Source organism: Thermobia domestica, chromosome 5 (assembly GCF_964235325.1).
Source record: "Thermobia domestica chromosome 5, izTheDome1.hap1.1, whole genome shotgun sequence".
NCBI classification, from domain to species: domain Eukaryota; kingdom Metazoa; phylum Arthropoda; class Insecta; order Zygentoma; family Lepismatidae; genus Thermobia; species Thermobia domestica.
This window is the reverse complement of record NC_137458.1, coordinates 13470104-13495240: the sequence shown is the minus strand read 5'-3', so window position 1 is coordinate 13495240 and position 25137 is coordinate 13470104. Positions and strand designations below refer to the sequence as shown.

General features: G+C 37.1%; 1 protein-coding gene across 1 annotated transcript in view; it reads right to left on the bottom strand.

Annotated features, from left to right (window-relative positions):
• Window positions 1–25137, bottom strand: part of LOC145685722 (lymphoid-specific helicase-like) — a 79929-nt gene that overhangs the window by 18009 nt on the left and 36783 nt on the right. The window contains exons 8-13 of the mRNA XM_081758210.1: window positions 21942–22162; window positions 21402–21630; window positions 19607–19768; window positions 14139–14284; window positions 8527–8758; window positions 1778–2014 (exon numbers count right to left, since the gene is read on the bottom strand). Of these exons, the coding sequence (XP_081614336.1) occupies window positions 1778–2014; window positions 8527–8758; window positions 14139–14284; window positions 19607–19768; window positions 21402–21630; window positions 21942–22162 (1227 nt within the window). The remainder of the gene's footprint in view (window positions 1–1777; window positions 2015–8526; window positions 8759–14138; window positions 14285–19606; window positions 19769–21401; window positions 21631–21941; window positions 22163–25137) is intronic.

The following is a 25137-nucleotide window of genomic DNA, read 5'->3' as shown; positions in this document are numbered from 1 at the left end:
ACAAAGAGTATCCCGAACCGGCTAGAGACATCACTGAAGATAGTGCACACCATCATTCGCCGCGATTTAAGGTTGGTCAAGTGGCAGAAGGGGCGTGTTCATATGCTCTTGCAAAACGCACTCAGGAACGTCACACCAACTGTCGAAAGCTGTATGAGCGTACTTGGCCGGTGAAAAATGGAAGTTTGTTGTAACACTGGAAGAAGCATATCTTTATCTAGATGATTGTCATAAGCCACGTGTAATTATTTATCGATCGCCAGGTACGAGGGACTTTCAAAGACGGTTCACTGAATGCAAGGAAAGTTTTGGCACAAGTTTCATGATCATTGCTAGTTACTCGTACCAGGGCAAGCTGACCATACATCGTGTAGCCAACAATATGAAAGTGAATTCGGAATATTATCAGGCTAATGGCCTGACACCCATTTATCACCATGACATTCACGGGAGGGACAAGAAGCGTGTGTAAGTGAATCAAGACAAGGCGTCAAGTCACACATCGCGTTCAACCCACCTCTTCCTCCAACAAATGATAGGCAGAAACTGAAATTCGTGCCATTCCATCCACAGCCAACCCAGTGAAGTCCCCTGATGCGTCACCGATGGACTTATGACCCTTCGGCCTCCTGAAACGAGCTTTGTCTCATAGGAGACTCCGCACCGTTGAAGGGCTATGAAAAGCTTGTCACGAGGAGTAGTTGCGTCTTGATATGACTACACTGCGTGCCAAGCTTCTATGGAAGCTTCGCTGTCGGACAATTGCCCAGATGCAGGGCCACCAAATAGAGCTTTCTCGATGGTGGCTAGATGGTTTCTCTTAAGATTGGTCTAAAGGAACAAGTTTTGCCGATAGATGTAACTAGAGTTCTCGTATCTCTCCCATATATTTTTTAGCTTTCACGAAAATTCACAATTTCTCTTACAAATTTCAAACTACAAGCTTCGAATTTTTAGAGAAGGAACTTCATAACCTATCGAAGACAAAAATCCGTGCCGATTTTTTATTTAGAATTTTCTTCATTGTTGAAATGGCTTAATTGCTGAAATTGGATATCCTCATCTTTAACAATATACTGTTTTAACAATGAAGAAAATTCTAAATAAACAATCGGCACGGATTGTTGCCTTCGATAGGTTACAAAGTTCCTTCTCTAAAACTTTGAAGACTATAGTTCGAAATTTGTAAGAGAAGTCGTGAATTTTCGTGAAAGGTAAAAAACACATGAGATACGAAGACTGTAGTGATATCTATCGGCAAAACTTGTCCCTTTAAACTAACCTTAAGGTAAGTGCAGTTTGAAATCGTCACCATAGATCGGAAACACCCTCTATATTACACCGGTCCATTATGCCTTGTGAGCTGCATGAACTGTTTAATCCCACAATCCCTTAGACGTCAAAGAAATCTATTTTCTGCTACAGTAATCTAGGTAAAATCTCTTTTCCCACCCAGAAACTACAAGCTGTTTTTCCTTTTCGACTACTTTGGACAGATATTCTTTACATAATGAGCTCTTGGTTTCCCTGAACATCACTCTACATATACTGACTTCTGACCTCCCGACTGAAAGCGAACATTTGTTGCAACTAGAATGAAATGGTTTGTTAATTATTAGAAAACATGAACATAAAAAAAAAAAAAAAAGTTTTAATGAGCCTGAGATTTAACTAAAATTATCCGTTTTGTCTCAAAGGTGACAGAATTGCCGCCAAGAGGTTGGTTAAATACAACATTCAAAAATAAATAAATAAAATAAAAGCATTCTTTACGTACCCAATCGGAATCATATATTATGACTGTATCAGCAGACGTCAGATTGATGCCTAGGCCACCGGCTCTTGTGCTGATCAAAAATATAAACACATTGGAGTCAGTGTTGAATATTTTAATATTCTCCTGCCTTTCTTCTATGCTGTAAGATCCATCCAAGCGAACATACTTGTGGTGACGCATGAGAAGGTACTCCTCTAGAAGATCTAGCATCATTGTCATTTGAGAGAAAAGCAGAACCTGAAAAAAACAACGAAATTGAAACGGGTCAAGAAAAGCACTCAAATATCAACAGAAAATTGGTACAAAAATAAAAATTATACTTTGAAAGCTAATTTCTTTGCGGATTTTACATTGACAATCTTAAAACCACACGGAGTTTCAAAGAACTGCGTAAATCCATTTATAAGTGCAGATTTCTTCCCACCAACTGATAGACAGCATGATTTGATGCCTCATTTTGATGATGTGTAAGTTGTATTACATATTATTTAAAATGTTACTTTGTAGTGTCATTTATAGATCATAATGATGATAGAAGAAAAATTATGGAAATTTTGAAATAGAATTAATTTAAATTCCAGTTTTGTCCCACTTTATGCCTTGTGGGGTAAAGAAGACGGATGATTAATGAAAATAAATACGTGGGAAGAAGCGTCAGAACCTCGAGAAAATCCACGAACATGATGTTGTCCACCACAAACGGAAATGGACCAGGATTGAACGAGGGACCCCTCGCACCAGAGGTGAGTATGCTACCATTGAGCGAATGTGCCCCGACGGAAGTTTTGAAAATTAGAAGACCACATTCGGGATTCGATCGTGCAGCATATTGTAACCTACAGTTACAGTTGAGATAGAATATATTTTTTTTTTTGGGGGGGGGGGTCCGAAAAATTTTGACCGTACTGTGTATTATTAGATTTTACTGTATAATTTTCAGTTTACGTACTAAATCCGTTGTTTTTTTGTCTAAATAAAAATTAATCCAGAAGCTTCTGAATAATCAAGAAAATTATATTTCAGGAAATAATTTCTTTATTCATATATTATTTTTCCTTCGTAAATTTTTGAGAAAGGACAATTCATTTGGATGATTATAAAATTGTACATTTTTATTTCGATGTAATTCATAGATTAGCAATTGGGTAGAATTTTCTGAATTTTCCCACCAATCCAATAATTGGTAGGATATTCTAGACCTCCACACCCCCCCCTTCACCCCGATGAGATATACATATTCTACTACAATCCGGTTTGATCCAGTTTTCACTAATTTTCATTCTCTTTATATTTTCCGCCGCGAAATTTTCTGCGCTGTGATTGGGAACTATATTCTACCTCAGTGTTCTGGTGCGTCTTTACTTGGTCTTTTGTCTTGTGTCAGCCATCGGAGCAACATCGCCGGTCGCATCGATGAAGTATAATTCAATAAAAGGACAAGAAATCCATTAAATAGACAGATAATAGTAATTGCATTTAATAAGCAAACAATTGGAAAGCACATTGGAGTCCTAATCCATTTGAAGTACATCGAAAATTAACGAAAACAGTGAAATTGTGTCAGGATCGCCATGTTTAATTTCATGGACAGGTGTGGAGTGCATTGGCTTTTAGGTTTTGTGTGATCTTCAAACTAAGATTTGGTGATTTGAAAACGTTTAAAATATTCCCTTCACCCTCCCACATTTAGTTAGGTTGCCGTAGCCTGTCCGGGTTGTGTGTGTGTAGTTTATTTGATTTTTTTTTAAACATGGCGGTATACGTAGGTTCTGTAGTAGTCGAGTTGTTTTAAAATGTCAGAGTAAACTCTAACAGGGACTCCTATTTTACTCCTGATTTGATCCAGTTCCAATCCAATGTAGTATGGGTTAAATAGGCCGTGAAGGTTCCTTTCTTTAATCGTTTTTGATATGTCCCTCCCGGGTCACCAACAATATTATTATAATTGCAAAAATGGGTTAGTTTTGATGCAAGTGCCACCTGGTCCTAACTATTCCCTTCCCTTTTAGCGTCAGAGCCGATTAAACTGAGTTGATGTTTAGTGTAGATATCTGATAGATGGTTTTGTGTAGTAATATGTGTTATATGTGTAGTTTTAGTTTGTTTGTGTGTATTGATGTATGCGTGAGAGTGTTATTAACTTATTTAAGGACAGTGTATTGTTGGTTTTCTTAATTATTCATCTCTTCTGGCCTACGCTAATAAGTAATTCGTTCATAATTTAGATCCATCGTGATTTTACACAGTTATTACGTAATATACCTACAACACGTAGCTAGTTTTTAATAGAAAATGAAATGAAATCTTTAAGTTTTACGTCCCAGGGTTATGCCGGTTAGGTTAAAGGAGACGATGATGAGAGATGAGTGAAACGGTGGAATGAAGAAAGTGGAAGGAAACAGGAGAACCCCAAGAAAACCCAGGAGCACGGTGTTTGTCCACCACAATGTCCATACGGCGCGAGCTGGGATCGAACCAGGGACCCCAAGCACCGGAGGTGAACGCTCTACCACTGAGCCACCGCACCTCCTAGCTTTTAATAGAGTACAAAGCACGTTTTCCCAGTGCAAAGTTTATTTTCATATTATAGCAACACCTAACGTCGAGTAAACAATCGCCCGTCGTTAGTATTTTGTTACCAAGAATAGTTGAGGCGATATGTGATCTCAAAATTACCCCTTTTCCACGATTATTTGGAAATATGTGGTAGCTATAGTCCATGTGAGTAGTTAAATCAATAAAGTACCTTACTAGTTATCTATCCTCAAGATTATTATACGTTCTGTAGTTTAATAATTAAATAATAGATGAAATTCAACTTTGCGTTCGTCTTTAACTACAAGCCAATATACAAGAACGCTAGTCCATCGTTAGATCCTAGCTTTAAAATTTTTCTTTCTTTGCTTTCTGCAAATAATCCCATTGTTGATTTCAGAATACAAGCATATTTAACAATAAGTACAGTACAGAATTATGACTGATTTTACACAGCAATTTGCATGTGAAAAATGTGAATAAAGTAAATAATACTGAATTTTTGTTGCGTATATACAATCATTAGGCTGCAAAGTGTAAATATGGGGTGGCTTATATTGAAAGAAGTGAGTCTTGGTTCATGCTAATTTTCATGTATTGGTCAGTGTTCGAGAATTTTATTTAGTAGCATGTAGATTTTAATTTATAGAATGTGACTGTTTTGAATAGTCTTGGGCGTTAAAGAATCGTGTGTCTTAAAATGAATCTATCATATGCAATGTGAATAAATATAAGTGAATAATAATATATATACAGAATATAGTGAGTGTAATTAAATGATAGGACACCTTAATATATATGTGAGCCCAGTTTATTCTTTTGCCACTCGTTAATGTATTGACTGTTTATATATGATAATCGAGCTGTGACCTCTACATCAGAAATTCGTATGGAAAGGAGTGTTGTGTAGGAATGACGGACTATGTTTGCACTTCGTAACTTATTGGGTAATTGTAATTATTTAAATTGAACCGAAGAAGTGTTTTAAAGGAATCGTAGTACTGGAACGATTAATATTTCGTAGATTTTATACAATTTTCCTTCGCTTACACATTTTAGTCACTTAAGTGAACTTGATTGGTAAATATTTGTATGCATTAACTGCCTACCCGGTCTGACGATGTGAGTGGTCTTCATCCAGTAAATATATTTGTATAGTTTAAGAGCAACTACAGTACGGTATAACTGTATCGCAATTAGTGCAGTTCAAGTACACTTGTCCAACCTTATATTCGCGTTAGTACTTGGCTGCTTTTGAGATCTTTTTTCCTCCAACCTTACTTTACTAAATTGAGTTCGTCACCGTTCATAGAGGTGACGGTATGAATAAGAATGAATAATATAATAGGTTTATTACAGTAGAATCTTATTATTCCCATACCAGGATGTCGATGAACCCTACCCACATTATCTTCGTTTTTCCTTACTTCTGAACGATGTAGTCGAAGTCAATCGGCATCTCAAGACCTCGCGTGTCTTGCGGACTGGGAGCGATTGGCAAAATTTGGCTTGCCAGTACAAAATTACTTTATTAAATTTTTTTAAAATTTTGGCTACCCTCGTTTTCGGAATCTCTTCACTTATTGAACTATTTCTCCATACTTTAGCCTAACTGTTCTCAGTTTTCTGAGGGGTCTGAGGGGTCGGATTTTTTTTTTTTTTTTTTTTAATTTTAGAAATTTCAAAATTTAGGGCAATGTCGCCTCTCCCTTCCCCCTTTGTTTCCTTGTTGGCTTGAGCCGGAGACGAAATACCTTGTGAACTTCTTATTTACAAGACACAGACTTGCTTCTTGGCAATAAGGTTTCCCAAGTTGGCTAATCAGTTTGTAGGCCACCTGTTTAGACATTTTAAAATACATATTTGACTCTGAAGTCGATGATTGTCGCATAAAGTTTAGATCCGACCACTTTTCTTTGTAGTATCTAGCGTTCTATCTTTTTTTCTTTGGCGCGCCTGTTTTCTCTAGCTATCTCTCTATTCTCCTCTCTAAGATTTTTTTAACCCCTCCTCCTCCCCGTTTTAACTTGCCAATTCATATAACCATTTAGTATATTTGATTTGAACTTAAATATTCGATTGAAATGTTGCAAAATATAATTTATAGGGTTATTTACTTTAGTTATATATCATGCTAGTTGACCCGCTATAGTTGTGAGCGATCATCCGCTAGACGGTTTAACTTTGCTTCGTTTCTAATGTATTTTTAAGACGCTTAATCGATTGAAGGAAAACTCTTCTCTTTACCTATTACTGTTTTGGCACTATAGTGATCAACGTTAAACCGAAAATCGTCGATTTCTACCACTTCCGATTTGATTATAACCTCCATCGACGAATTTGATTCCTAAATTTTAATCCTCTACATCTTGATCAAAATTGAAGGTTATCCATCAAGCAATTCTTTAATTTTCTGTCTCTCGGACAGACGGACATACAGGGTAAACCAAACTCTTATGAAGGACGAAAACAAGATTTTGCAGGAATACTGACATAAAACTAAATAAGAAATTAAAACTTGAGTAACTCTTACCCAGCTTGACCGTGCCAGGATTAAATTTAATGTCAATATGATATGAATGTTGGACTTGAGAAGATTAAGTAACTGATAAAAGAATGAACTGGAAGCAAAGTCAAGAATCCTATGAACTTTCTGGATATAGCACCAACCACTGGCGTGATAGCCCTTTGTGGGCCTGAACCGCTTTAATGTTATCTGTTCGCGACTTGCTGAACTACGTCTATCCTAGTGACGAACACGTGGCCAATGTGTTGCGTCACGCACGGTGGCTCAGTGGTAGAGCGTTTGCCTCTGATACGTGGGATCCCTGGTTCGATCTCTGTCCAAGTAAGCTTGTGGTGCACAACATTGTGTCCGTAGGTTTTCTACGGTTACTCTCGTTTCTTCTCACACTCTTATTCCATCGTTTTCTCACATCATCATTCACTTGCCTTAACCCTTGTGTACTACCAAGAACACTGTTAAACACAGGAATTACCATGGGGTCTTCTAGAACCCCATCTAAATTATGTTCTTAACGCAGAACCATCAAACAAACAATTGAAATGTTTAGTAGGTATCTTTAGCATACAATCGACATAGAATGCAAGAAAAGAGTGAACTGTAATATGTATCTGTTTAAAAGATGTGTAACGATAAACACCTTTGGGGTCCCAAAAGACCCCATGGTAGTACACAAGGGTTAATCATTGTCCTCTTTAGACTAAAGGGCATAAACTGTAAGACAGACGTTAAACTGAAAGACTTTTTTGTATCAATATCTCAGGGTGTCTACTAAGTTTCATTTTCAAAATTCCAGTATAATCAGTATAACTATCAGCAAAATTCCAGTACCTAATACAATGATTTTTTAAAAAGTTCTTTAGGAATAAACACATTCTTGATGATTTCGGGTTTGTATTTGTTTTACCATCAAAAGAATATTTTTAATAAATTTAGTTAGCCGTGATTTTTTGAAATTTAATAATTTTTTAAACATTGTATAAAGGGTCTCACAACCCCCCCTCACAGCCCTCCATTCGACCTATTGCTTTACATGTCCAATTACAAAATATATACACAACTCTTTCTTTGGAAAAATTTACAATCTCAATCGATACAAAATTGTTTCTAAGACGATTAAAACAATTACAAAAAAAGTATTTTTGATAAATTACCAGTTTCATGGTTTTTCCAGTATGTGGATCAAAATTTCAGTATATTTCCAGTATCAGTAGATACCCTGTATCTCAATACGCTTTCTAGACTTAATGGGTGTCACATTTTTTATTCACGTGACTTCTGTTCTCACGACACTAGGTGGACGCCGAGTTTGAATTCACCGGCCGGGAATCGAACCCGCGACTACACGGATGAGTGCAACGCTGTAACCAGTAGAGTAGAGTTGATTTTGAGTTTAACGCACCTTTCAGCAGCGATGCCATATGAGACAGGGCCTACTCCGAACCATCTGAGCTCCCACCGGAAATCAAACCCGGGTCTCCCACGCCAAACGAGTGTACGCTAACCGCTTAGCCACGAAGGAGCTCACTGTAACCAGTAGATTACGGAGCCCCCTTGTTTATAGCATTACCCCACCACCAATCTGTCTAAGCAACCTAGAACTGAGCTTGATCACGTGTACTTGGAGTCAAGTCTCTACTATAGACTGGATAATTCAGAATTTAATATTAAACAAAATCCAAAAACTCACCTTATGTCCCTTCTCCTTTAGTTTGGGTAACAGCGCATCCAAAACAAGCAGCTTGCCAGCCTTTTGGATAAGTTCTTCGTCGACTCTCATACCACCTGTCTTCGGGTCCACTGGGTACTGGATTAAATACGGGTGGTTAACTAATTTCCGACACTGCATCGTTGCATTCTTTTTTAAATTTGTCACATAAAGCCCCTTCATTTCATCCTCTTTCTTCCTATCAGATTTGGCACTGAAAACGGAGACAGATAAAACAATAAAATCAACTGATGACAAAGTAATTTTATTTGGCTACTCTTGATTAAATATGGATGGGGAAGTAGTAGATCGAAGAGGAAATATTATTAATCATCAGGGATTGAAAAATCTTACTTGCAAGTACTCGCCAGCCAAAAGATCTACTAGCCAGACCATTTTGCAGTCACAGTGTTTATAGAAATAAACAAAAATCAGTTTGCGACACAGTAAACATATCAATACATTTTTTATTTTGTTTATTGCGATGTCTCTTACAAATAATTAAAAAAAGGGACTTTCCTATTTATTTCTTGAATTCACGTTTTTGATTCATCGGATTTACTGGGCAAATGTAAAAAAGTACTCGCCACTGGCGAGCATCGAGTGGATTTTTCAAGCCCTGTTAATCATGCAGGGTGTCTGCAAAGTTACTGTGCACCATGAATGCATCCATGTTTCTATCTAAGTACTTCCTGTATAGCCTGCAAAGCAAACTGCATTCATATATACCGGTATATATATCCTAAGAAAGGTTTTTCTACACTATAGCAGGGTCAACAAGAGAGGGTCTCTGAAGTTTCTTACCACACGCGGAGGGAAAATGCAACCCTTACTTAGGTGCTAGTGTTACCAACCACGGTCACACTATTGCCATTATAGATGCGCCTAAAAATCCTGACACATGAGTAGTGGCAACGCCGCTGCGAGCTGTCAAGAGACCTCTTGCTGGTTCCTCTGTAGCATACACCACTGTATGCAGACATGTTTGTACGTCCGAACTTATTTCTACCGTTTCAAAATGGCGTTACTTTTAGTATATAGAAGCTTTCGAAATATTATGTATAAATCAGAAAATCGCGTCGGTCTACTTCTCAGCCACATTCATATTTCATCATTTTTTATCGGTATTACTTAAGGATTGCCTTGAAGTGCTCTTTTATTGACTAAAAAAAGTGAAAATCACAATGAAGCTACAAAGATGCGGAAGCATAAACTGTTTTGGTTACTGAAGTTCAAATTGTTTAAAAATTTTATATCTGGTGAATTTCTTTATTGATTGGTGATCGTAAGACCTTGAGTTTGAACCCCACTCAGGGCATGTGTATTCATTTCTCATCGTCTCCTTTAGCGTAAAGAACAGAATCGTGGGACACATGTTACAGATATATATTCCAAATTATAATATACAAACATGTTATGAGATGAATGAATCTACAACGAATTAAGTTGCTATGTATAGTAGAGAGAAAGTATGTCGATCGACGCCATTTGTCTAAATATGGCGAGTGCTCTTGTAATCCAGCTCTTGAAGGTAAGTTAGTCTGGTGGGGTTCAGACAATATATGAACACGCTCAGGAATTTTAACGATCATTTTACTTATATACAATTGGTGAATCCTGAAAATCTCTTGTACGTTTTAGTTTTCAGCCCACTCCTAGAGCCATGTTCACGGAGGATGAAAACATGAGTAAAACAAAGGGAACATATTCACCGGAGTAGAGCAGTACGAACAATCTCTTGGTCTTGGCAGCCAGTCGAGTGTCGAATGGTGAAACAGCACAATATGTGTGTGAAATGGTGAGCTCAATATGTATGTTCCTTTTTTCAGGAAAGGAAGCATGCCAGCTCATGCTGATGTTTATGTTTCAGTGCCAACATTCTAAAGTATGTACTCTTTAATTAGGGTCACCAAGTCTGAGCCTTAGGTGGGCAGGTCATGTAGTGAGAATGGAAGAAACTAGGAACGCTTTCAAAATTTTAACTGGAAATCCAATCAGAAAAGGTAAATTAGAAAGACCTAGGTACAGATGGGAGGACAATATTAAGACGGATCTCGCAGAAATAGGAATACAAAGTAGAAAATGGATCCAGTTGGCTAAGGATAGAAGTTCATGAAGAGCTTTTGCGAACGTGGCATTGAACCTCTGTGTTCCATAGGCCATGGAGTTAGTTAGTACTCTCTAATCACTGTCTCCCATTCTTTGTTTCATCAACCCTTATCTATGTTAAGCTTTGAATTATTTTTTTCCTAAAGGAAAATGAACAAATTTTCGAAAACAAGCTTTTCTATTTCATTCTTGGCTCCAAACAAAATTCTTGAATCAGCAATATGATGATGTGTTTCTTTTAGAAATTTCGAGAGGCCTGAAACCGGGTGTTCTTCTTTAGTATCTCTCATGTTCTTTGATTCGTACGTTTTAAAATTTCTTCTTGTCATCCTTACATAACTCTCCAGGCAACCACTTTATCTGGTAAACTCCTCACTTTTCATTGGGTTCAATGTAATAAAACTGACTGATATTGACAAATTGAGCTCACAATTTCATAGTATGATGTGACACCATTCGACACGTGAGTGGCAGCCAAGACAAGGTGTTCCTTGCACTGCTCTGTTCCAGTGAGTCCATTCCTTTTATTTCCCTACTTTTTATTATTTTTTTCTTGTTTTTTATCTTGCGTCAAGAAGGCAGTAGGGAAGAGCCGAAAGCTAGGACGTACATGGGATTTTCAGGAATCACAATTGCATGTCAATAAAATTAAGTCCGAAGGGCTGATACTTTGAGAATAGATCTTACAGGATAGCCTGTGCACCCGTCAACTGCACCGGATTTAAGCAGACGTTAACAGCAAATCCTGTCCTTTATAACCTCGGGCGTTGTACAGGAAATAATACACAAAAACTATTAAAAATAGAAAGAAAAACTGAAACTCTTTGTTTATAACAATGCGAGAGGTGGAACAGGACATCTCAGATTTTCAATAGCATGGCTCACATTTTCATAGAGGTCAGAAGCGTGCTGAATAGGCGACAATCAAAAGATGAATTCGCCGTGCTGATTGTAAACTACTTTTTTGTTTTCCACATTCGCCAGACTTACGCCCTATGATTTTTTCTAGGAGTCTGTAAGTCACACTGACCAGTCCCATACATGATTTGCAAGTAAGTATCAATCATAAAAAACATTGTCTCAGTCGATCGTGATATGTTAAAACGTATCTGAAAGGAACTCGACTCGATGTGTATTGAGCGGGAAACGAAATTTACAACAAACACCTCTGATACGAGAACCAATTCTGATGGCGTGAAATAAAGCAACTTCTTTTTCCTGTTATACCATCTTTATCTAGCTGATTGTCATTAAAAGTGAGTTGTAAGTGAAGAACGTTTCTAATAACTCTATATTGGCACAGTAATCCCGAAGTAGGAGCAGAAAATGAATTATTTGTTAGACAATAGTAAAACACAATCACACGAACTAAAAAGTACGCAATACGAGGTGTTTCAAGATTATTTGAACGATTTCGGCCTCTAGAATCAAAGTCTCGGAATCACGCATGCAATATCTCGGGTAATGAACAATAGATATTTCTCCGATTTTTTTTCTTGATATTATCAAAAGATGAGATGTATAATTAATAGTAATATCTTTTAGCATGCCTTTATCTATAATACAAGACGAAGCGACAGTATAGAATTGTAATACAGGAAAATATTCGCATCTCGTATTTTTGTTTAAATCACGCTCCCCTTAAGGAAAACATATTGCCTGTCATCAATTAAATCTGCAACTTTCTCAGCATCTTATACCCATCAGTGAGATATATTTTTCTTTTCTTTTTCGATCGATGGAAACTACTTCAAAGAAATCTATCATTGTGTAATCCCCTACATTATCACAATTACAAGGGGAAAAAAATACAGGTCGTCGACACGTAGGAACGAAATATGCTTGCCACGCTATGTTCACTTATAAAATAAATCGCAGGACCTAATTCGAGATCAGTGAGTGACCCATCATCACTCAGATACGCCATCTGTCAGATAGCGGAAGCTCTTCAATGTAACTTCAGCGTAATTCTATCTAAGACTGAATATTTGTGCTCTTGGACTTCATTTCGCTAGTATTAGCCATTCTCGTCAGATTGTGTGCCACGTATTACTTCAAGTGATTAAACAGAACATTGAATGCGCCTCATGAGCTTGATGATTTTTTGGTGATGCTCCTATCTTCAAAAACATTGCGTGAGCACCATTTTAAATGAGCAATTAGTCATGTTGATGGAAAATCTATTCAGCGATCTAAAGTGCAACTATCTGTCCACTTTTTTTGATTCAGGTTTAATTTGAGATACGCGACGTTTCCCTAATCTTTCTCAAAATTCTACTGCTTCTATCTCAAAAGACGAATCTAATTTATATTTCTTTCACACTCGCCTGTGCAATTCTACTTTAGTTTCATATTTGCTTGAAGTATGTCTCTTTTATTCTCTCTTTCTACCGAAACGTTTTACAGATTAGCTCTACCGATCTTAATTATGTTCAAATTCATTAGCACATTAATCTCTAACTTCTGACAGGTAGTTATTAGAGGACTGCGAGGACGCTAATTGTACCCAAGGCTGCTGCAATTACGCGTCGCAATATTTTTATTAATTGTGAAAATTACTTAAAAATTTACAGATTATTACGTACTATTATTATCCAAGTTTTAGTAGCAAAAATTGTAATACAGTAACACACCAATGGTCGACGTGAACCTCATTTGTTAACCTGCATACATGAATTCGGTAATCTAATTTCTTCCATACCTGTTTCAGCATGTTTTTATCTACAGTTTACACTGCAGCAATACTGTGCTCTTGCAGTTCTACAACATCTTGGGATAGACGTGGTTTTACAATACCATTGATATCTCCATACAAAAAAATCGCAGATGTTAAATCAGAGCGTAAAACATACTCAAACTCTCTCCACATCTGCCTCAGACTAGGAAGCCTACCAGGCGATTTTTCCACCCAAATGCATCCTATTATCTTGAACTGTTAATACCACTTGCGAATGGAATTGTTTGATGGTGGTTCTTTACGAAATTTTAAACAGACTGACTAATGTGAAAATGTAGGACGCAAGCAACATCATGCTTTATCTGCACCACAGGCAGCCATTTTCAACTTGTCAGTGCCATCTGTCGGAAGAATTTCGAACTATTACGATCGTGCCAAACAAAACTCGAGGATATGGTTGCAAGTATTTCAATACAATTTTAATCCACGATAGAATTTCAACACTCATGACACGATTTCTTATAGTCAAATCATTTTGAAACACGTTGTATTTGTGTGTGTGATTATATTTTTACTATTTTCTGCTAAGAAAGTCATTTTGTAATAACCCTATATATATATATATATATATATATATATGAAGAAGCAATGTCTGTAGTCCCACACGACATAACTGCAACTAATTAATTTTCAGTAAGTTAACAAGACATTGTACTAAAAAATAATAATAATAACAATGATAATAATAATAATAAATCCTCAAGTTACCAAGATCTTTACTCAAAAATTTTCGATTATCTATACGTACCGACCGAGTTTAAGTTGCTCGGAAAGCGTAATCCAATTTTCCAAACTATTCTTACTGTTTTTATCAAATAATAACTTGTTCCATTCTGTCATCGACGCAGTATTTCTTTTTGGTCGAGGTGCATTACAATCAACTGGGGCCTCTTCCTGCAGAAAAAAAAAAAAAAAAAATCAGACTTAATTTAATAATATTGTCTACTTCTAGAACAGTTACCCAGTTACCAATTTGTAGTTTGCTTTTTTACAGTTACTTAGACTGATCGAAGTTCTCTTTTCACTCTTGGAATGCTTAATCGATTGTAGGAAACCGTTTCTCGCTACCTATTACTGTTATTATTCTATAATGATCAATATTGTAGTGAGTGATTTTTATTTGATCAAAGTCGAAATGATTGATTTCTACTTGATCAACGTTAAAATGATTGATTTCTACTTGATCAACGTTAAACTATTTGATTTCTACTCGATCAACGTTAAAATGATTCATTTCTACTTTATCAACGTTAAAATGATTGATTTCTACTTGATTAATGTTAAAATGATTGATTTCTACTTCTTCAAAGCAGTCGCGGCCGTTGGATTGTGGTTTCGGGTGTTGCAGTACGAATTATCGAAGACAGAAGATATAAAGTGGGCTCCAGGACCGTATCCACGAGGGGCTAGGGGGCCGGGCCCTTCTAAATTTTTGCTGGTCCCCTAAAATTTTCACGGTAGGCTTGCAAATGGACTATAATATGGTGTGAACTATAATATGAAAAAATGAAATGAAATCTTTGAGTTTTACGTCCCACATTTATGCCGGTTAAGCTAAAAAAGACGGCGATTACGAGAAATGAGTGAAATGAAGAAAGTGGGAGGAAATGGGAGAAAACCCACGAGCACGGTGTTTGTCCACCACAAAGTCCACATGGCGCAAACTGGGATCGAACTAGGGACCCCAAGCACTGGAGGTGAACGCTCTACCACTGAGCCACCGTGCCCTCGAACTATAATATGGTCGGATCGGCATCTCTAACTTCTACCTCCCTCCCCCCACCATTTTTGGGCTTGCTACGGGTCTGGTGGACTCATTGACTAATCAGCATAACTTTAGATGCAAATGCTATGTAACTTGTGAAATTAAATAAAACTCTGTTTAAAAAAATAAAAAAAATAATGCAGAATATTTTATCCGATTAGTCATCTTATTTAATTGGTAAGTTTATTTTCCTTTGATTGGAGCAAATCTGCCTAATACATGCTGGTTGAACTCTGGTATTCTTATTGTCAGATCTTTTTCGATGGAAAATATAACCAATGGTGATAACTTTTCTTGCAACATTCAATTCCTTGAAAGTGCCAGTTCTTTTCGATGTGGAAAAAAAGCCTTTCTTTTTATGCTGACGTCATAGGTACAATTAAAATTAATTTTAGAAACTTTGAAGATTCACTAAATAGTTTTTCTAGATTATTGCGATGAATTCATTCTAGCAAACTCAACTCACTCCCTGACAGTGATCCAAATTCCTCTGCAGCGTATACTAAAGACAGTTCGTGGCAGAGATTAATGTTTTATATATATGAATGTAAATTGAACACACTTTATTCACAGTTTATCTAGGAAAATTTAAAATAAATTGTAGAAATATATCTAGTGCAAACAACATTACTGCCATAAGATGTCCTGTGAATTTAAACCGGATTTTTTTCGAATACTCTCCTGAATGCCCTTTGCTTGTTTTGTCTAAACTTTAAAGAATTTTTTACTTAGTTGAAAGTTGGATTTTTTGTAAGTTATTTACAGAAGTCATGGTATAGAATTCATTCAGAATTTGTAGGTTATTTATAGAATTAGAGCATACACAATACAATTAAATCTAATAACTAAAAACCAAAACAGCTGATACAAAAGAGGTACCGGTATATGAATTGCGAATGTCACATATAAATACATCAACACACACACACACACGTGCATAAAAGAAAAACTACACTTCAAGTCACCAATCTTGGTTAAGCAATGCACAATGAACCCAATATACTTCCACACGAGGCGAAACAACGCTTATCAATGTCATACGTTCTGAAAAGCAAACTTTGAAACCCGCCAGATGTAGGATCAGTATTAACAAAAGCCAAAAGACAAAGAACGTCAAAACAACAGCATTTTCAGTTCTACATCCAGAAATGTTTGCTGGGAGGGGTCCAATACGTCTATGCAATAACGAACCTGTCTTATTCTGCACCCGAAAAGACGATAAGTAATTCTTAATTACTGTCACCTATATTCTTTGCAAAAAATAATTGAACGATTATTCTTAAGAAAATAAAGAGTACATTATAACGATATTGTTATATACAATTTGAACAACCCTCATATATGCTGATTAATTTCTTGGAAGCCCTGTTCACCGAGACAAAATTCTTGGAAAAACAAAACTGCGAAGTTTTCCTCTCACAAGTGTTTCAATGTGTGTGTGTCGTTGCTCGCCCACTTCTCTCTTCGCATAGCCTAACTTGGAAGAAGACTTCGTCACACCGTAGCTCTCTCCCCACTCCTGTATAAGGTGAACTGCGGAGCACTGGACTATATTTTATAATTTGCATATTTCACATTAATCTGTAGTTATTCATTTCATTCTCTGTTTAAGTGTAACCAATATACTGTTACTAACGCAATAATTAAATATCAGTTCCTATCAGAGGAGCCTACCTAAAAAATTGAGTGTTTTACAGGAAGTATTTTTTGTTATAAAGGTGTATTCATACGCGCCCATTGTGTGGGAGAAGAGTAGCGCTCACACAAAGCGCGAACAGTGGGATTTTGGATGTGCTTCGATATGAACAACTTTGTCATACATCCCACATAAATCCATTATTTTGTGATTCTAGTGTAACGAATATATAACAAAACTTGTGAAAACATTATTTTAAAATACTGCAGTTCATCATCGTTAAATTTAGTACCGTCAATTTAGTTCAAAATGTGTTTTGAAGGAAATAACTCAAGACGGGAGTAAAAGAGGAGTCATTCTTTTAGTGGAGCTGTACTTTCCCGATGGATAGTGGAGTAGCAATCTACAAGGAGGAAATCAGTTAACTCAATGAAACAAAATTTCTTACTTTCAATCAATGGATAAGTTTTCTTATTGTGGATTGTGCTTACGTTTTTTTGGTTATCCGACCCTCAATACCGTAATTACATCTATGACGCGAGCAGTGCGACTAACATAATATTCGCGTGCGATCTTCGGTAATTATGATGGGCCATTAATCTCACCCACTACAATTATTTTCATTGAGTGAAATTGTATTTCTGTTTATAAAGTGTTAGTACAACGGTATGTTGTATACTTATACTTGTATATTTGTATTCTCTTCGAGCAATACTTGGTTTATAAATAGGTACAAGCCAGTTTATTTTATCGAGGACGAAAAAGAAGAAAATAATATAAGATTAATATATATATTTTTAATATATAATTGAATGTTGTTACGAAGAACGACGAACTGAAGGTTGTCATAGAAACAAACAAACAAGATATAACGTTATGTAATGTCATAGTCTCGCTGTTATGTTGTATGTGAGTAAATGTTTTACGAAGCTTCAAAAGATAATAAAAGATTTAACAAGCTAATTTAGAGTCGGTCAATTTTTACTAATTTACGAACCAGTGAGTTTGTGATTGATAAATATATTTTGTTATATTAGTGCTTAAAATAAATTAATACATCCTATGTTATTTTGATTCTTCCGTTCTATCAAAATCTGTATGTGCAGTACAAATGGAATAGGCTAAGTTTTACAAGCTATGTGAATAACCATTTATTTATGGTTTGTTATTTATTTGTTTTTGAAATCAATTCGTATATTTTATCGAAGGAAGGATATTTCAAAGAAGCTCTGAACGTGTTTGTGTGGATTTTATGTTAATTTGTCTACCATATAACTGACATGGTACAGTGCAAAGATACACTTTCTACCGACACAAACATTGAGTGTTCAAGTTAATTACGTTTTAACTCTGGATTTCTCCCGGAGGTTATAAGAGACGTAAGAGATAACTGGACCAAAGATATGTGAGACTTTTGGGACAATTAAGTTCAATGTACGGCTGTAACGACACAGCGAAGTCCCGGCAGTGGGTATCCTGATTAGACCCTAGTTTCCGTCATGTCTTGACGTTCCCTCACAGAAACATACCGGTTCGAATCCCAGTCTTCTAGTATATCTTGACACCCGAATCCTAAAACCGCCATAACATGATGAGGCGTAAAATAAAATATTCAGCCTACTTTAATCATTTCTCTATTAAACAAGTATATTTCGTTAAGAAAGTCTACAAATGTTAGTCGAGTTTCAAAATTTTTTGGAAGTCCGGACCCGATGGACCTCCCCCTCGTGGCTGCGCCCCTGAGCATTGCTAACTAGTCCCAAATTCAATATGGCGTTTCCCATCATACAGTTTTATATGGAAACTTATCAAGAGTATAAATTACACTTATTTTATAAAGGAAATATATATGTACTAAAATACTATCCCTAGAGGGGGATTCTAATATTGACTTACTAATATTTGGTTTACAAATTACTGTACAACAAGCCTTGATTATTTATATAAGCTAAGAATTAACTTGTAAATGCGGGTCCACTTTTATTTGTTTGCTGCTCTACTACATATTTTCTTTCTTATTTTGTAATTCTACAATCACTTTTTAAAAATTGAAATTATATTGGTTTGCTTCAGCATAGTCCCGTAATTTAAAAATATGAATGCATAAAAATAAAGTCAATTTGTTAATTGGTAGTGAAATAAAATTCAGAAATCTTATTTAGTGCGAAAAACCTTCTCGTTCACTGGAATCTGTGCGGTATTGCAGAAGTACTGCAACGACCAGAGCCATTAACTTCTGAGATAAGGGAAAGGAGACTTAACATTCGCTCCAATTGCCGCGCTGCAGAAATCTGATCGTTGTATGCTCGTTGCAGCGCAATATGAATTACAGACTCTGTGACAGATTGTTTTTCGCTTTTTAAAATGGATTAACGGAACGGACAGTTACGGAAAAAAAGTATATATGGGAGTATTAGAAAGTACTTTTTCTGTTCTCTTCTTCTACTACTACTAATACTACTACTTTTTTTTCTTGAAATACTTTGGTCGTTGAGCAACACTAACATTAGCCGCCACCGCTTCAACGTTAAAATGATTGATTTCTATCCCTTCCAGTTTTCATATTCCTTCCATCAACGACCCATCCAGTACCCGTTAAGATTTTTTGTCTCCTGGACAGACATGGGAAACATAAGAGGGTTATAGTAAACCAAACTTTTTTTAATAACTAAAATATCTAAAATAACAACACTCCCGTTTATGTGAAAAGAACGAGGAGGAACCTTTAATGCCTCATATGCATATTACTGTTTAGACCATAAATCTTCATATACTGTAACGATAGACCTACAGGAACAACATAATTTCTTCTTACCTCCTCCAAGCCAAGGACTTTCCGAATCGAATGATCCACAATTGCTCTGTACATTTCTTCTTGGATAGGAGTGAGTGGAGCGTACACCAGGATTTCTTTCTTGGGAGGGATCTGAAGATCAACATCCGCCTTAATCCGCCGCAACAGAAATGGAGTCAAGATCTACAAAATTAAGTAATATTAAGTGCATCCCATATGACCTTAATACTAAACTAAGTAGACTCTTAAGTTAGCCTAATGAATAAGATTCAAACTATTCTTAAGTTAGCCTAGTAAACAAAACTATTAATGTGTATGTCGTACACATTAATAGGGTAGAATGTAAGACTGACGTCTTGAGCTTATCAGTATATATAGAAAATAGGTATACTATGACTAGGTATGTAATACCTTTAGGCCGTACATCCTATGTCACACCAAATTTGGTATTAATATCGACTTTTATTCTGTTGTTACAGATCCAGAAAGACAGAAGAATGAGCAAAGTGTGACCAAATGAAGAAATTGAAGGCGAGACATGTTACTGAATATCTCCAAAACAAAGGTTTAAAACCGACGGAGATTCACGCCGACATGGTTGCTACTTTAGGTGATAGCGTCCCTTCATGTCACAGTGAAGGAATGGGCAGCCGAATTTAAGAGGGGGAGAACCTCCCTTGAAGATGACACTTGATCAGGAAGAGTCGTGGAAGCACTAACTTAAAGAACATTGACAAAGTGCATGAAATCATCATGAATGATCAGCGAATGACCAACAGGAAGACTGCTGAGACAGTAGACTTATCTACTGCAAGAGCTGACCGAATTATCGCTTAGCATCTGGGAATGAGCAAGGTTTCCGCGAGATGGGTGCCAAAACTTTTGACACCTGATCAAAAGCTCACCAGATACAACATTTCAAGAGACAATCTTCATCTCTTCCAGACAAATCTAGATGCCTTGGGTCCATTATTACTAACCAGAGTCCAAACAAAGTTCCAAGCAGTAGAAACTCCCCTCATACCCCCTTCCGAAGAAGGCTAAGTCAGTGCACTCAGTTGAAAAAGTGATAGCTAGTTTCTGGGATTCGGGCGGGATATTGATGATGGATTATACAATGATTGGGGAGTACTACGCAGGTTTTCTACGACAGTTGCGTGATAATATTCGACAGAATCATCGTGGGAAACTGACACTAGGTGTGCTTCACCATCAACACAAGGTCCCTAGCCGTAAGTCATCGCAATGGCAGCAATTGGAAATACCATCCATAAACTCTCTGCTGCTACGTTCATAGCTAAGCTTAGAATTTTTGTAACAACCCTCGTATATGCTAGAACGGCTTATTACCAGTAGCGCGATAGTTCGGTCAGGTCGCAAATTTTAGGAAATATCCTCGTAATTAAGTACCTTAAACATCACTCTTCTCTTGTGAATTAACAGATTTTATCTGCAAATTATTTATTTAACAATCACCAGATACAGCTCACAGGCCATGTTAAACTGGATATCTAACAATGGAAAGGATTTGGGAAGGTATCGGCTAGGGCCTGTTTAGTAAGTACCATACTGACATTTGCCTGGTAGGACTGAGGAAAATCCTGGAAAACCCGTCAAAATGGTCGGCAGCAGGAATCGAACCTACGACCTCCCGAATGTGAAGACAACGCTCTACCACTTGAGCTACTCTACTAGGTAAAACACATGATCCCCCCTCCCCACGAACATACACCAATTCTTAATCTGCACCACATTTTTTTTTTAAACAGACAATCTCATGTTTCCATACTACGTATTAAAGAAAATAATTACACACCTGATGCAGTGTTGACAGAATCTTCTGCTGTTGTTCCTGGGCAATGATCTTATCACTGCCACTGGCTTCTTCAAGGTCTTTGATTTCAAACCAGGATTCAAACACATTCAAATCGTCAAATATTTCAGGCAGCAGAAAATTTAGCAATGACCATAATTCCGATAAATTGTTCTGCAAAGGTGTCCCCGTTAACAATAATCGATTGACAGAATGGTAATGTTTAAGTTCCCTGAAAGGAAGTACATTAGATTAAACAGTTGTACTCACGAAATATGATTATTAACAAACAACCAAATTATCCTAAATAAGCTTGTCTACTCAGTAATCTTCAAGGTTAATGCACTAAAAATTGAGAATAACGACATCTATATTTAACGAAGAAGTACAATTTAATAACTTTGTGTAGTTACAATCGTGTTAAGAAAAGGTAAAGGAAAACAAATCCATGCTACTAGCGACAGTTGTAACATCGAGGTGACTAACAGGAATATAAGAACTAAAACAAAACAAGAAACTCTACTTGATTGACTTATTACTTACCTAATTAATCGGCAATTTCTATTTTTCAGCCGATGGCCTTCATCAACAATAATATACCGCCATTTATGTTTTGCAAGATACCTTCTATCTGTCATTGCAATTTCATACGAAGTAATGACAATAGGGTGAACGTATTTTCCTAATATCTCTTTGCGTTCATTGATTTTTCTCCTTAGAACACTTCGCACAGGAGGAGTTCCGTGATACATTACGGTGGGAATCTGAAAAAAAAAAAAAAAAAAAAAAGAACAGGAAATCAAAAGTAGTACGGGAGTAAACGTAAAAAGATGAAGAAAAAAAAAGTTTGCGATGGAACTTAAACAACCTAAATGACCTAATATGGAAATACCGAAAATAACCTAATTCCATATTCGAGGTATTTGCATAAGCTTCGTCCCATCCCTCTTGGAAATATCGGGTGTATCAAAAGTTCGGAGCCAGTTCAGCAAGTTGTTCCCTTGATCAACGTCATACCAACAATACAGCATTGTTGGGAAACAGATTTGCACGTTCCTCATGATTTACAGGCCCATACGTTCCGTTCGAACAATATGTTGAACTGGAAACGTTGCTTGTCCACGTTCCTCGTGTCATTTGTCGTGTCCTTACGTTCCGTTTCAACAGCCTGTTGAATTGGATTTTTTTTTTAATCCAACATGGGGTGTCTTAAAATATGGAGTCCAAACGAATGGTGCGACTGGAAAAAAATTAACCATTTTTGATTGAAGCCCGTTTATTTCCAGCAACATTCCTCTCTTTTTATTTTTTCTGTGTCTTTAATCATAACGAAGCTGGCCTATGGTCCTAGACTTTTGATACACCCGATATGAGAGTTGATTCAATTGAAACATACACTGGTGTCCCAACTTGTACTATGTATTTGACAACATACACTATATCACGACGACAGCATATTAATAACAGTTCGGGACTTTTTACAGAGAAGCATCGCAACCATTCAAGGAACTGTCCCAACGCTTATAGTTTCTCTATGCCCTCCGCAAAGGAACACGCTGTTTGCTAGTTGAAGTACAGTTGCACAACATTATGAATCGTTTAATTGGAGTTGGAACGTTTACTCTTTGAGACTTCTTCAATGGATCAAAAATGTAAGTAGCATTGAGTGGGAACCGTATTATAAGGCAGGTGATAACATAATGGCCTAGCAAAGATGGTGGAGAATGTCCATTGTTGTGGTAGTACAGTCCGCAGCAAAAAACCTGCAACATGAGCATGTAAGTTTATTGTAAAACGACGAAGTCTTTTGCTCCAAAAATAAGTGTGCAGGGGAGGACGCCGGGGTTTCTCCTGGCGTGATTCGTACCACTTAGACGTTATGTTGATTCCCTGGGCTGTTATACGTAGTTTCACAATAAACTTACATGCTCATGTTGCAGGTTTTTTGCTGCGGACTGTACCATGTGAGTGTGTTTTTGTGAAGCTTAGTACAACTGGGGAATTTTCCAGGTTGTTTTTCACGACCCTTTGAATTTTAGAATTAGATTTCCGTGCTTTTGCCATCTATGGCCACGTTAGCCCGTCACACATATGAGATGACGTCCTTCGGCGATCACAATGCCCAGGGAATTGGAAAGGAAGGAAGCGGTCTGAGACTATTGTTAGGTACAACCCCGGCATTTGCCTGATATGAATGAGGAAAACAAAGGAAAAATCTCACTCAGTATCGCTGGCCTGAAAAAGCTATTGCACCTTTTCGATCGAGTGTCCCCACCGAGAATCGAATCCGGGACCGCTCGCATCAAAGGCGAGAGCATTAGCGACTACGCTACGTGTGACCACAAGGACCTTTGGAGTTTGTACAATGTGTCAAAATTACACTGAGTGTTGTTCGTAGCACCGAACGGCAGCTACTTTAACAGAAGAGATTCACTGAAATCGTAAAATCACCGTCAACATAATCTTGTCAGCCGAAGCAGATGATTTTGGTTTCTTTGGTCTTTGTAACACAAGATGTCCGATTTCGGAATCTTCCCCTTCACTGATGGATCAAAATGATGGCACCAAGTTTCATTACCATCACGACTTGCTTCGAGAAATCCTGTACGTCCGTGATATTGGATCAGTTCCAGGCATAACTCCATCTCTACAGCTTTCTGTTTGTCGGTGTGGTGACGTGGTACCTCTGTACCCGTTGGGCACAAACTTCTCCCCAATTCTATGTGCAGAATACCATGGATGGATCCGAAGCTAAAGTCTACAGCTCACATACAGTTATACAACGATTACCTTTACTATTAAGTCCAAAGTAGCAATCCTCTCTTGACTGATTATAAAAATCCGTGTGGATCGTGAGAGCCCCCCCCCCCCCCCCCCGTGCATACATGTCTCCATCTCGATATTCAGTATACTATTTGAATACAGTCTTCGTTTCAAATATGCATAACCGAACACCGCTTGCATTCGACGAAAGCACCTTCTTTGTACAGAAATCGAACGAAAAACCTTGTCCTCGCTTGGACATATCCGTAACACGGGGCCGATGTGGGTCAATGGTAGAGCACTTACCTCTGGTGTGTGAGTTCACTGGTTCAATCCCAACTCATGTCAAGTGGACTTTGTGGTCCACAAATACCGAATGCGTGGATTTTCTTGCGGTTCTCTCGTTTCCTCCCATTTCCGTCGTTCCACCATTATCATTTATCTTATAATCGCCATCTACTTTAGCCTCGGTGCATAATCGTGGGATTAAAGAAAAAAGATACACTACTTTTGTTGTTAATATTTCTATATACAACCTTTCTATTTCTTTTATTAATTACCTCTGAACGAAACAGAAAAATAAATGCTACTAGGTCTTACAATTTAGTAATTTTATCTTTTATTTACTGCTAACTGTACACTAGAAGATCAAACAATGAAATAAAGGTTTTTATGAAATCATAATGAGAGAACTGGTTTCCTGAAGCCTCCTGCCCTTGTTCCGAATCAATTCCAAGAGTCCAGATGGAGAACCTTATCTATTTTCAATGTCAATTCAATCCTTTATTTTGGTGTTACCTGCAATGTTAACTACCTCTTACAATGCGTCTGCTACTCTGTATTCTACATATCATAAAGACAATTACTTCTGCAACCGTCTTATTATTCCTTTAACCATATTTGAACACACACCATCACGTAATTACTTATTGAGCGCATGGAGCACATTGCATTAATAATAGTGTACTGTATGACC